This window comes from Peromyscus eremicus, chromosome 12 (assembly GCF_949786415.1).
Source record: "Peromyscus eremicus chromosome 12, PerEre_H2_v1, whole genome shotgun sequence".
Classification (NCBI taxonomy): Eukaryota; Metazoa; Chordata; class Mammalia; order Rodentia; family Cricetidae; genus Peromyscus; species Peromyscus eremicus.
The window spans coordinates 72,341,113-72,354,968 of NC_081428.1; the positions used below are offsets into that span (position 1 = coordinate 72,341,113).

Here is a 13,856-nt window from a genome sequence, read left to right on the forward strand (position 1 = left end):
GCCCATGTGGTTATGAGCGCACAGGTAAGGGGACCCTGAACCTGAAACTAACTGCCTTCTGTGTCTGTGGCTCCACGGAATCACCTCAGGACAGTCAGAAAGTGTGATGCTAGGGGCCTTGGCCTTCACTGCCAGCCTCTGCTCGCCCGGGACAACCCAGCACCACTGCACCACACAACCCCCCACCCAGGCCCCAACAACCAGCCGCATTTTGCTTTTGCTTTTGTTTTTAAAAATCTCTCTCTCTCTCTCTCTCTCTCTTTGTGTATATGTGTGTGTGTGTGTGTGTGTGTGTGTGTGTGTGTGTGCGCGCACGCATTATGGCATTATGTAAGTGCAGGCACCCACATACCACAGTTCACATGTGGAGGTCAGAGGACAAACTTTGGATGTCAGTTCTCGCTGTCCATCTTGTTTGTGACCAGGGCTCTAGCTAGCCTTGGAACTTCCCGTGATTCTCCTGGTAGGAGCATGCTAGGATTACAGACACTTGTGCTACTGTATCTGGTTTTTACATGGATTCTCGGGACCAGAACTTAGGTCTTCAGTTAAGTGCAGTGAGCACTTTACCCCCGCCCACCCCACCCCCAGCCATCTCCCTAGCCCTGTGTTTTGTTTGTTGACTTGTTTTGTTTGTTGACTTGTTTTGTTTTTGTGTTGAGACAGGGTTTTACTATGCAGTGCTAGCGGCCCTTGAACTGTGTAGACCAGGCTAGCCTCTGCCTCTCAAGACTGAGATTGCCCATGTGTGCCACCATGCCTGGCCGTCACTGTTCCTTCACAGTTGAGTTTTCCAAGTTTAACCTCAGTCCTGACTTTCCAGCTCCCTCTTCTAAGTTCTCAGGTCCTCTGGCCTTGTTCTGGGGTCGGTCACACCAAGGGTCCCCTTTATTCTGTCTCGTGCACATTTAACAAGAACCGTGCGGCTGGTTGTTGGGGCCTGGGTGGGGGGTTGTGTGGTGCAGTGGTGCTGGGTTGTCCTGGGCAAGCAGAGGCTGGCAGTGAAGGCCAAAGCCCCTAGCATCACACTTCCTGACTGTCCTGAGGTGATTTCTGGGCTCCGGCAGATGCATGCCCAGTGCTCACCCCCTAGCTAAGACCTGAAGCCCTGCCCTAGCTGGGAGAAGCATCTTTGAGGTATCTATGGTCAATTTTTAAAAAATCATGCATTTTTGCCTCCCATGACAGCATATATTTATTGTTTTTGTTTGTTTATTTTCTGAGTTTCACTATGGAGCTCTGGCTATCCTAGAACTCACTCTGTAGACCAGGCTGGCCTCACACTCATAAAGATCTGCCTGCCTCTGCCTCCCAAGTGCTAGGATTAAAGGTGTGCGCCACTACATCCAGCTTTATAGTTATTGTTTTAATATAAAAATAGCATTTTGAGTTACTATCCAAAAAAAAGCTGCCCTGGGCTGGGCATGGTGGTGCACATCTTTAATCTCAGCACTCAAGGCAGAAGCAGACAGATTCCTGGGAGTTTGAGGTCAGCCTGGTCTACACAGTGAGTTCCAGGCTGGCTAGAGGTATAAAGTGAGTTTCCAGAAATCCAAAACAAACAAAATAAAACCCTGTCCTTTGGGGTCTGGGCCTTGGTCACTCACATCTCATGTGTCTTCATTTGTCTCATGTCTGGGCCTCCTCTAATCAGCCTAGATGGGTACCCACAACCCTTGGGGTCCGTACCACATCCCAGAGCAGGCAGGGCACACATAGGCTGGGAAGATGTCAGGGCTTAGCACTCATCTCTTTGCTCTCCTGTGGGAATTGCCAAAACTCTGCCTCTCCCCAGCCTAGCTAGTGTTTGGGGGTGTTCCTTGGGAAACACTAGTGATTTTACTCTGAGTTATCTGAATTGGGCAATGGAAAAGCCAGCGTGGGGTTTGGCCACTTTCTCATCCTAGCCTCAGAGTTCTGGACCCCAGCCAGTCGCATCTAGAGCCCCAGAGCTGTGGCATGTTTAAGGTGCCCTGGGGCTGGGAAGCTACCTCTAGGCTGCAGCACAGGCTTGGTTGTGTCAGATGGGGGTTGGAGGGCACAGGGATGAAATCATAGGGAAGGCAAGGATCACTGTCTTTACACAAGATGGAAGGAAGTAACTCTGGTCCACAAGATCAACAGCCCCTTCTACATTGTGGTTCTAAAGTTCAGCTTAGGTGGGCTGATGCTTCAGGCAACGTAGTTCAAGTGGTCAGGCTCCATTACCCACCTCAGTCCTCCCTAGGGTAAGCTTCCCTCCAGGATGGGCCCTCTTCAAGGCTTGCTCATCATGCTCCTGTCAGCACCTGGGCCCTGCTGTGTAACAGCAGGCTGAGAGCCCCTGCTGTGACGATGCCCTTGGTTCCTGTATGCCATGGTGTCCAGAGCCCAGTCTGTACCTCTCTTCCTGTTTCTTTCCCTAGTGGTCACCACCTCTCCCAACAGAAGTTTGGCTAATTTTGCAGGCCATGGTTGACTGAGGACAGTTCCTCTACCCACACCAGTGTTTCTGCAGGGTCACATTGGCAGTTTTATTTGTGTGACAGGTGCAGAGGAAATGAGCAGCTGTGGGGGCCAACACTCACTTCTTGCCTTCACTGGGCCCCATTTCCCTCAGCTGTCTTGCTAAGGGGACTATGCTTTTTTACCTCTGAGATACATGTATCACCAGCAGGCTGGTCTTCCGTGGGTGTCACCCAGTACATGCATGACATTCCCATGCAGGGGCCTTCCTTCTCTAAGCTCAGACACTGTATTGGTTCAGGGGTGAGTGGTCCAGGGGGTTTGCTTTAGTGGGCCAGTGTGGAGCCAGCTGGGAGCCGGTCCCAAGCAGCACTGGGCTTCAGGCCACACACTGAGGGCGGCGTATGGTTGTACCCCGCCTGCAGCCAAGAGCCAGGATCCGGGCTTTGCATACTTGGCCTACTTTTTGTTGAAAAACAAACACACTGGTCAGCCAGAGAATGAGTGGCAAGGAAAAATGCTGGCTTATCACCGCAAACATCAAGCCCCCTCTCCCTCCAATCCCCCGGGGCTCTGGGGCTCAAGGAACAGTGAGTGCAGGGCTAGTGTGAGGGCAGGCCTAAGCCTCCCTGAGGCTGGGCCTCAGATGCTTGTGAACTCCCTTCCTCTGGATAAGGCCTCTCACACACAGTCCAGTTTTAAGCAAAGGGAGTCCAAATTTAATGTAGAACCTCAACCAGGTTTTATTCGCCATGAGAAGCAGAGACAACCCTGTCTGTCCTGGGTGGAGTGGCTGGGAGCGGAGGCTGGACTCCTGGTCCACAGTCAGTGTTTCTAGGAGCTGCTAGGTAGTGGTTCTCACCCCGCTTCCTTGGTGTCCCGTGCTTGGAGTGGAATAGCCCCTCACATCTGGCCTGCTGGCTGCTCTGACCTGGCCATACTGACTGTGTGGCTGCTGATGACCCTCAACCTCTGTGGGTTCCTGTGAGACAGGACTGAGGTGGTTCCATGAGATTGGAATTAGCTGTCAGAATCAGGGGCAGCCAGAAGCCTGGAGATATTGAGTACTTATCACACCCGCTCTCCTCATCCTTCCTATCAGGCTCTAAGACACCCATGGTCCATGGCTCAGCTGAGCTTGGCAGGAAACCGAAGAGCCTGGGTCAGAGGCCCAGCCTCCCGGGGAGGGAGTTGCCTGCTTCCGGCCAGCTTCAGATTAATGGCTTTTAATTTAGAATTTAATCAATGCAGCTTCCCTCCAGAGAGCTGGATGCTCTGGTCTGGGAGAGTGTCCTGTGATCTGTGAGTAGGGTGGCAGGGGGCCCAGGATGGCCTCACCAGGTCAGTGCTCCGCCCCACCCTGAGCTTGTTCTGCTTTGCCTGCAGGCGGCTGGCACCCTGGTTATGGAGGACTGCAACGTGCACTCGGCGGCCAGCATTCTGGCCTCGGTGAAGGAGCAGGAGGCCCGTTTCGAGCGGCTGACGCGGGCACTAGAACAAGAGCGGCGCCACGTTGCCCTGCAGCTGGAACGTGCCCAGCAGCCTGGCATGAGCAGTGGTGGTATGGTGGGCAGTGGGCAGGCCCTGCCAATGGCCTGGCAACAGCTGGTTCTGGAGGTAATACTCTGGGGGAAGGTGAAGACAGCCGAGTGAGGAAACAGTTGAGGGCTCGGTGGATCACAGCTAGCATGCAGTGACTTGTAGGTCTGCTGGGGCCTGGGGGAGGAAAGGAAAGAGCAGGACATGCCTGACCCTCAGAATCGGAGCCCTCCAGTGAGTGAGCCCTCAGGGCCTGGGTAGCTGGATTGGATGCCACCATCTGCCCGCAGCTCAGTGACCTAGAAGCATCAGTTTCTCCCCTGGCCATTGCCCTTACACAGCATTCAGGCCCCAGGTAGGGAGCTCTGTTCCATAGCCAGGACCTGAGAACGCTAAAGTGGGGTGCACAGCCAGGCATCAGAGTTTCTTGGCCTTTCCCTACACCCTCATGATTCAGGGAGGTCCCAGAATGAGGACATGCAGAGGTTTGGAGTCTGCTCTGATTATCAAGGTTTCCATTATGGCTGAGGCTCACCCAGCTACCAGCAGGAAGAGGAGGCCGCTCCTCACCACCCAGAACAGATACGTGGCCCTGCTGTTGTCCTGTGAGCTCCTCAGTTTCCCTTGTCCACTCCTGCACTCTTAACCATGGCTGCCCTCCCATGCATTCCAGCCCTTTTCTAGTCCTCCTGGTCTTTCATCCTAGGGGACCATGCCTAGCGTGCACTTGCTGGAGACTGGAGGAACCCTGGCCCATTTTAGCCAGAAAGGGAAGGAGCCACTCACTGGGCATGTGAGACTCATAGACAAGCTGCCTGTGTTAGGTTTGGGGGACAGGTTGGGACTGGCCCCTGAGTCTGTCCTTGTCTGATGGTTCATAGGTAAGAGTTCCCACATCCATTTACATCTACTCATCTAAAATGTAGAACAGTCAGAACCAGATCTCCAGATCTCCAGGAGACCCCAAGCCTGTTGGGAGCCATTTTCTCCTCCTCCCTCCCCTCCATTTTTTCTCTTTGAAACAAAGGTAGCCCTGGCTGGCTTTAAACTTACGAGAGATCTGTCTGGCTTGGCCCTGTGACTTCTGGGATTAAAGGTATGCTCCACTACATCTGGCTGAAGAGCCCTTTTTTAAACTACATGGTGCTAAGTGGTTTCTGTAAGGCGGAACAGTGAATTAGGACTGGGGGGCATGGGCCTGGATGAGTGGGCCACACCCATGAGGAGCTTGCTGAGTCAAATTCCAGACTCTAGGTCTTCCAGATGGTGAGGCTGTGATACAATGCCTGTCTAGTTTACAGGAGACCCTACCATATAAAACCATATCCAGCCAAATAGTGAGCTCTGTACCCCAAACCTTCCCTAACCTTCTAAGGAAGTAGAAAGGCTCAGCTGGGCCACATGAGGTCAGTGGCAGCCACTGACCCCGAGGCTGTTCCTCCGGCACCAAGGAACTCAGTGCAGCCCTATCGGGACAGAACAGGCTCTGTTTTCCATCTCGTTGACAAGCAGTATGGGAGGATAGACCCAGGGCACCCTCAGGGTCAGCGCCCTGGCAGGAAGCTGTTCCCACAGTCTGGAGCTGCCGACCTCAGGCTGTGTCTTCTTACCAACTGCCCCGTCCCACTCTTGGCTTTCTTGGCTCTAGCCAGATCTGACTGGCTGATGCAGACATGAAGAGGCTTGGGCTGGCCGGGCCATTGCCTCAGTGTTGAATCTTTGTATATTAATCTCGATGAGAGGTGACCCAGGACCTACCTCTGAGGCACAGGTCAGCGTAGGTGGTTGAGAACTTGGGGTGGTGGCAAGGCAGATAGCTGGGGCCTGCAGCCTGGGAGCTACAGTCAAGGGCCGCAGCCTTGCCCCTTGGGCTGTTCCACGGTCCTTCCTGCCTGCCTTTCATCAGCTGGAGCAGAGTGGGGTGGGGTGGGTGGGCACTGAGACCTGGATGCTAGGCTACTGCGCTTGCCTCAGGCTTAGCCAAAGTGGGTTTGTGGCTGGGGCACTAGCAGCTAGAAAATGCACAGAAGGCAGAAACAGCTTCACCGTAAGACCCGGGCTGCATTCCTTCACAAGTGTTCTATTCACTGGTCTGGGTGACTGTGAGTGGAGGATGGAGGTCAGAGGTCAGAGCAGGCTGGACTGAGTGGGGAAACCGAGGCCAGCGGACACCTAGCGTGCATGAGCATGTTTGAACATCTCACAGTGCAGCCTCTGTCCGTGGCACGTCAGGGAAGCAGGGCGGGGCCTCGGGGCAAGTCTCACTTTTCAGATTGGACTGAAGAGCAGCAGACAGGAGGCAGGGAGTCTAACCTGGGCTCCTTCCCTTGGAGTACCCTCTGAGCTTCCCTGGGCTGGCCCCAGCTCTGCTCTCTCATTGTCAAGCTCCTTAGTAGTCTCCGCTCCCCTCCCTGTGCCGTCCTCCTCCAGCAGTCAGACTCCCCAGGTGTGGCTGCTGGAAGGCTTAGGGTGGAGTAGGTACGTCTTGCTGGCTCTGATTCCCACAGCCCATTTGTCATTTCCCAATAGACGCAGGGCTTAGAAGACAGGGTTTGAAGCCAGCTCAGTTTCCAGGGCTTCTGACAAGCCCCAGTCCAGAGATTTTCTAGCCCAGAGCAATTCCAGACTTGGCTTTTTGCCCCACTGTTTGATACATTGTATTAGCCTTCAAAGGGTGAGAAGACACTGTTTTGTTGGGGGGAAGCTCAAGACACAAACCGGGTGCCCTGTGGGGTCATGCACTAAAGTCCCCACTAAGTTCTGCGGTGACCTTGACTCGGAGACCCATTCGGAGTGAGGGTCTGGGAATTTGCAGCTTGACCATACCAAAACTATGTCTTAAGGCAGGTGACTCACAGTTAGGATAAGTAGCTTGTGCCAGGTCGGTAACCTTGCCCCTGATCTGCTCTGTGGTACCTCAGTTTACACAACTGTAGAGGTGGATGGGCGTTCACATTCACTGGGGGTAGACTGAGACCTCAGAAGGAAGACTTTGCCCAAGTCTGTCGGTGTGGGAGTGGGGGTGGGGTACTGACCCTAGGGCGTGATGCTGGGAGCCAAGACCTAGGGCTGGCGACCGGTCAGGCCTAGCTGCAGAGTCCCGCCCAGGCCTGTTGTGGGCGGAGCCTCGCCCGCCCCGCCTGGGTGCGCCCCGCCCGATTGGCTGCTAGCCGTGGCCGCTGCCAGGTCCGCCTTCACCGGAGCGAGTCAGTAGACCTGGAGCGGCCCGGGGGCCCGCGGAGCGCGGTCCGGCTGCCGCCCCCGCCGGCTTGCAGCCTCGAGCCTCGGTCCGATGCCGGCCGAACTCAGACAGGTTGGGAAGAACTCGGTCCCCGCGGGGGGCGGGGGCGGTGTCCTGAGGCCCTAGCCTTCCCGGGAAGATCCGCTTTTGTTTAGGCGAGCCGCGAGCCTCGGCAGCTATTGTCTGCTCCGGAGCCGGCATTGCTGACCCCGGGGCCAGGAGCGGTGGCGGGAGTGAGCCTGCTGCCTGCGCGGAGGGGGCGTGTGCGAGCACCGTGTGTGCGGCTGGACGGCAGGGGCTGGAGCCCCGCGTGGGGGCGCAAGCCGGGAGACCCTGCGCTCGGATCGAGCGTGACTCCCAGAAGGGTGCACCCCTTCGGCCGTGGGACAGGTGGCGGGGGTCGAGGGGGCGGGACACAGGCCCTTCCCAGCGGCCCCTCCCCGAACAGAGCGAGGCCTGCCTGCCTGCCTGCCTGCCCAAGGAAGCTGGCCTAGGCCTCTTGCTCCCTGGGGGCTCTCTCGCCTCCCCTCCACCCGCCTTCCGCGCGCCTCTGACTACACTCTGGGGACCAGTGGAGCAGCTTCTGGAGGTTTCATGGAAACCCTCTCTGCCCAGGCATTGCACGTGAGGGGAGGGAAGGGGAGGAGCAGAGGCTGGTACTGCCCACGTGTGGTGGCGGGAGGGGTCTGCCGGCAGCTAGCCTGTATGCCTTCCAATACTGGTGAGGGGCAGGTGTGCAACCTGTACTGTGTTCAGAGAGGGGGGTTCGTTAATAGGCAGGGAAATTGCGGCTGCTTGGAGCAGGGACTGCCTAAAAGACGCTTGGGGGAACTCTCACACACCTGATACGGTCCGTAGGTTCCGACCACTGACTGCCCAGGCAGTCGTGGATTTATAGTCAGTGTGTCTGGGGTCCCAGCTTCTGGAAAGCTGGGAATGGTGACCTTTGGCCCTCTCCCTCGCTTGTTCAGCCCACATGCCCCTTGGCCTTTTAGCCACTGTCTTGGGCCACATCCCTGACAGGCTCACTGTTCCTGTGGGCTGTGGAAGGGTTGTGCAGAATGCTGTGGGCATACAAGGAGGTGGTGTTTTCGTGGTGACCAAGAGCCTTTCTGGTAGGAGATGCCAGCCTGACTTGTCCTACACTCTGCCTAAGAGGGCCATGCTGGAGTTCAGAACTCAAGCCATCCATCCACTGGTGGCCATCTTGCGCCCTCTGGGGCCCTGGCGGTGTGGGCTCCAGGTATGCATCCACTTTATTCTGTGGTTGATGCATGTCAACAGGTACTGCACAGGGTGTTGCACAAGGCTTATGGTCTGTTCTGCAAGATGTGGACTATAGAGGCTCATCCATACAGTGCATGAGCTGTTAGGTCCTAGTGCGTCTTGGTCCTAGTGCATCTCCATGGTCCTGGCATTGGGCTTATAGGTGGGATGGGTTCCTGTGGCCTTCCCTTCTCTGCATGAGGAAACTGAGCTCTCACAGGTTTGTGTTCAGCGCTGTGCCCTGTGGGGCTCCTCCAGGGAGCATGGTGGCCGGGTAGGTCCTCCACAGGCAAGGAGAGAGCTCTAGCAGACCCCAGGCCTGCCCAGAATCAGCTGTTAGGCTACAGGCTAGAAGTATGGAGAACGAATAGGCCGGTAGGTAGGTATGAAACACGGAGACACTCCACCAGCCTTCACTGTTGAATGTCGATTTTGCTGCTTGTCAGCACACCATTACACAGACCCACCACAAAGAAACTACAGAAGCTGAGTCCCAGGGTGGCCTTGAGCATCTTACTGCCAAAGGCCTCAGTTTCCCCATCTGTACTACCACTGAAAACCCAATAGTCAATTGGTGATAGGGTGTCAGTGACTCCTTCCCTGTGCATTGGAAGCACATGTGAGGTGCAGACAGGTGGATGGAAGGTGGGGTGCATTTGAGAACAGGGAGCATGTGCATAAATCAGTGCACTTGTACCTGTGTTCCTGACTGGGAACTTGTGCATGTACACATGCTCCTGTTTGAGGGGTTAGAGACGTGTGTTTGTATGAGTCCAGATCCCTGCCTGTGTGTATGCCCAGGCATGTGCAGCTGGCCTGACTTTTCCCAGGAACATGGCTGACTTAACACTCTTAGCTGCCTGGGTGAGGTCATTAACTGTTTTTAGCTTCCTGAGGTCATTTGCTAACAGAGACTCTTGGAAGCTCAGGATCCCTCAGCCCATATGTTAGTGGGTGACTACTGCGGGTTGCCACCCTTTGCTGGATCCTGGTTCTCCAGACCACTCCAGTTGCTGTGTGTCATATCCTCAGCACAGCCCAGGGTCTGTGATTCACAGTGTCCTCTATCCTTCCTTGCTTTACCTCCTAGGTAGAGAGTCGGGTAGGGTTCTTCTTTGAATGTTTAATATATGTAGATACATGCAAATCTACACAGGGGCCCTGTCCCCTGGCAGAATGTCCCAGCAACTGTCCCTCAGCCTTGCTCCTCCCCCTCCTCCATATCTAGGAATGCAGCCCCTAGCCTCCCCCTCCCCCCCAAAAACAAACAAAAACCCTCTTGACTAGCTCCCCAGGGTCCAGCAGTGAGGGCTACAGCTTGACACTCAGTCACCAAATAAAGATGGGACAGCCCAGGCCTCAGCACAGAGCTGTCCCAACTACCCAGTGTCCTTGGAGAAGTGCCCAGGTCACCCAGTCTGGCATCTTTCCAGTTGTCCCCACATTGGGCCTCGTCTATTTCTCTTTCCCAGGGAACAGGGTCTCCTCTTCCTGGCCAGGTCCCAGCAGACATTCCATCTCATCCCTAGGCTAGGAAAGTAACTGCCAAGGCACTGTCCTAAAGAGGTGAGGCAAAGCTCAAAGGCTTCCTTGTTAGATAGGTTCCTGAAATCCTCTGCTGGGCAGACCTGCTCTCCTTGGCCAGGCCTCTTAAATCTCCAAAGCCCTGTTCCTGAGGGAGGGAGCAGTGTGCTCTGTGCCTCCACTTTCCTGTGTTCCCAGAGCCCAGAAGATGTCCTGTCATGCTAGTGATACACTTACACTCATACATGTCTCAGTCAGGGACCAGGTGCTCCCCCAGGACAGGAGCCGGCCTAAGAAGGTTTCCTGTCCTGATGATCTCAGCAGGAAGGCCTGTTGTGAGGACAGCCTGGCCCCCTGCTTAGTGTAGCTCCCAGGCCAGGGAAGGGCATTGTGGCTCCTGAGCTGGGGGAGATGCAGTATGAACCACTAACCCTCCCCAGGCCTTGGGTGGGTGAAGCACAGCCTTCTGCTGACCTAGCCATGGTTATGAAGGAGTGTGTCTCCTCTAACCTGCCCATGGTAGCTTGAGTTCCAACCCCTGTCCAGGCCAGATGTCAACCCTAAGATGTTGACAGGGTGAGGCAGGAACTGGCCTGTCTCTTTGGAGTTGGTTTCCCCACTCGCTAGTCTGACCAATATACAAGTGGGCCTCCGTCCATAACTGTCTTACCTAGAATTCCCACATCGTGCCTCTGTGCAGGGTGGTGACAGGGTGGCGGTAGGTAGGAATCCATATATCTAGTGTCTGATATGATGCCTGGTCTCCATGTCCCAAGAGCATCTGGGCCGGAAGGAGCAAGGATATTGTAGCACTGTGGGTGGGTGTTGTCCTCTGGGAGCTGAGTGTCTCGGAACTGTGAGGACTGCTGGCTGATCTTGGCACAGGATTGTGTGAACTGTGCTGAGACTGTGTCTCCAAGACTTGGCTATTCAGAGTTTATAGAGGAGGATGGGGAGGAAGGCCTACTTGAGGAGGCAAGTGACGTCAGGAGAACATCTTGCAGGACCTTCTTGGTCCTTCTTTGGGCTTAGAGAAGCCTGTGTAGAGCCATCCTGGCTTTGTCAGGGCACTGTCCCGGTCTCTAGAGCCACCAAGCCCATAAACAAACTTTCTTGTCCGTCAGGTCACCAAGAAAATCAAGACCATGGCCACAAGGATAATATGCTAGGTGCCTTTGGTCTAGATGGACTCCCCTTGGACCACATCCCTAGATTGAGGAACTGATAACCCCTGGTGCATGGTTAGCAGAAGTCCAAGGCAGAGTCTGTTATGCATGGAACCTTGACCTCTGACACCCTTCTCCTTCTAGGAGCAGAGCCCGGGTAGCCAGGCATCGCTGGCCACGATGCCAGAGGCACCTGAGGTGCTGGAGGAGACAGTGACAGTGGAGGAAGACCCTGGCACGCCCACCTCCCACGTGTCCATTGTCACATCAGAAGATGGTACAACCCGGCGCACTGAGACTAAGGTATGTCCAGGCCCAGGCAAGAAAAGGGCAGCGTGGACAACCACAGCCGTCCCTCTGTGGAACAGGCATGTGAGCTGGCCCCTAAGGATGGAGAACCCTGGCACTGTCCAGGTCTCTAGAGCCACTAAGCCCATATGCTACTTTCTTGTCCATCAGGTCACCAAGACAGTGAAGACCGTGACCACAAGAACAGTACGCCAGGTGCCTTTGGGCCCGGATGGACTCCCCTTGCTGGACGGTGGCCCCCCACTTGGCTCTTTTGCTGATGGGCCCCTGGACCGGCATTTCCTTCTGCGTGGTGGTGGCCCAGCAGCCACACTCTCCCGAGCCTACCTCAGCAGTGGAGGTGGCTTCCCTGATGGCCCTGAGCCCCGTGATATCCCAAGCTATGGCAGCCTGTCCCGAGGGCTTGGGGTACGGCCCCCACGTACTGGCCTCCTGGGCCCGGGGCCTGGGGATGGCTGCTTTACACTGCCTGGCCGCCGAGAAGCCTTCCCCATGGGCTCTGAGCCTGGCCCGCCAAGTGGCCGCTCCCTGCCTGAGCACTTCCAAGCTGAGCCGTACGGCCTTGAGGATGATACACGGAGCCTGGCTGCCGATGACGAGGGCGGCCCTGACCTGGAGCCTGACTATGGCACAGCAGCACGGAGGAGACATGAGTGTGGGCGGGGCCTTCGTGCCAGGTGAGCACCTGTCGCTTGTGACTGCCTCTTCTGGGAACTCTGTCTTCCACTTCCCAGCTAGAGTATCCCACGGGTCAGTTTGAACTGGCTTCCTCTCTTCTCAAGGATGGCAGCGGGAACAGGCAGGATTAAGCTGGTACCGTTGCCTAACGCTGGCTCTGTTCCAATAACCTGCTGGCCAAGAAGACCCAGGCATCAGATGCTTACATCTGATGACATCACATCAGAAGATGGTGTGACTCCGCTTAAGGCCTCTGATATTTTTTTTTTTTTTTTTTTTTTTTTTTTTTTTTAGTTTTTCGAGACAGGTTTCTCTGTGTAGCTTTGCGCCTTTCCTGGAACTCACTTGGTAGTCCAGGCTGGCCTCGAACTCACAGAGATCCACCTGGCTCTGCCTCCCGAGTGCTGGGATTAAAGGCGTGCGCCACCACCGCCCGGCTAAGGCCTCTGATACTTCTAACCCTAAGTCTCTACCGTGCACACTACCTGAAGCCCAGAGGCCCTGGTCCTTCTTGTCATGGCTGTTGATCCTGCCCTTTTTGCCTTCCCCATTTATATCTGTAGCATGAAACCATGACCACAGCCTGAGTCTAGAGTTTGCTGTGTGACTGGGCAAGTGACCTGACCTTCCTAGCCTCAGACCCTTCCCTGGGAAGTGGGCTTGAGAGTTCATAGGACAACTGAGAGTCAGACGTGTCTCATTAGATGGTCTGATTGGAGTGGCCATTCACAGGGAGGATATTCTACCATTCATATGCTAGTATAGTCAGCTAACATTACAGAAAGGAGGTGGGGTTCCTGCCCTGTCACTGACATGATGCCACATTGAACCACATTAAGCCATGGTTAAGTAACAGTGTTAATGAGTAGACATCCTGACATGGGAGGGAGGGAAGCCCATTTAGTGGCTGCCTTTGGCTGTAACCTTGACCTTGCACTGGCTGCACTGGGGTGGAACTCTTGGTGTCCACACTGTGTTTGGGGCTGAGATACAGGATGCTGTCAGTTCCCCTCGGCAGGGAATTCCCAGACCCTGAACAGGGTGGGGGGCGGGGCGGCTGGCTACTGTGAAGGTGTTGACAGGATCTGTTCACGTCACAGGGCCTTTGAGGACCCAGCAGATGATGCCGGTGAGCTGATAGAGGAGCGGCCTTCATTCCCAGCAGCAACGGCCCCCCTGGCCCAGCCTGAGAGGGGCAGCCTGGGCAGCTTGGACCGGGTCGTGCGGCGCTCGCCTTCCGTGGATAGCGCCCGCAAGGAGCCACGCTGGCGGGACCCTGAGCTGCCAGAGGTGCTGGCAATGCTGCGGCACCCTGTGGACCCTGTGAAAGCCAATGCAGCGGCCTACCTGCAGCACCTCTGCTTTGAGAACGAGGGCATCAAGCGGCGCGTGCGGCAGCTGCGCGGGCTGCCCCTGCTTGTGGCGTTATTAGATCACCCTCGGGCCGAGGTGCGGCGCCGGGCCTGTGGGGCGCTGCGCAACCTCTCCTATGGCCGCGATGCTGACAACAAGGCTGCCATCCGGGACTGTGGGGGTGTGCCAGCCCTGGTGCGCCTGCTGCGAGCTGCCCGTGACAATGAGGTCCGTGAGCTGGTCACTGGTGAGTGGGCCTTGGCCATGGCTGACAAGAGCGTGGCTCAGCCTGTAAGTGGAGGAAACAGGAGTCTAGCAGGCCCAGGTGCTGGGAT

General features: G+C 55.8%; 1 protein-coding gene across 4 annotated transcripts in view; it reads left to right on the forward strand.

Moving 5' to 3' along the window:
* The window catches only part of Arvcf (ARVCF delta catenin family member), a 58,822-nt gene that overhangs the window by 36,633 nt on the left and 8,333 nt on the right, over positions 1-13,856 (forward strand). For 2 of the 4 annotated variants that reach the window (XM_059277850.1, XM_059277851.1), the window contains exons 3-6: positions 3,832-4,062; positions 11,326-11,484; positions 11,641-12,167; positions 13,269-13,768. In XM_059277850.1, the coding sequence (XP_059133833.1) occupies positions 3,850-4,062; positions 11,326-11,484; positions 11,641-12,167; positions 13,269-13,768 (1,399 nt within the window). In that variant the 5' untranslated portion in view covers positions 3,832-3,849. Of the gene's footprint in view, positions 1-3,831; positions 4,063-7,181; positions 7,298-11,325; positions 11,485-11,640; positions 12,168-13,268; positions 13,769-13,856 lie in introns of those variants that run through there. The other 2 variants (XM_059277852.1, XM_059277853.1) reach the window with 1 other exon arrangement.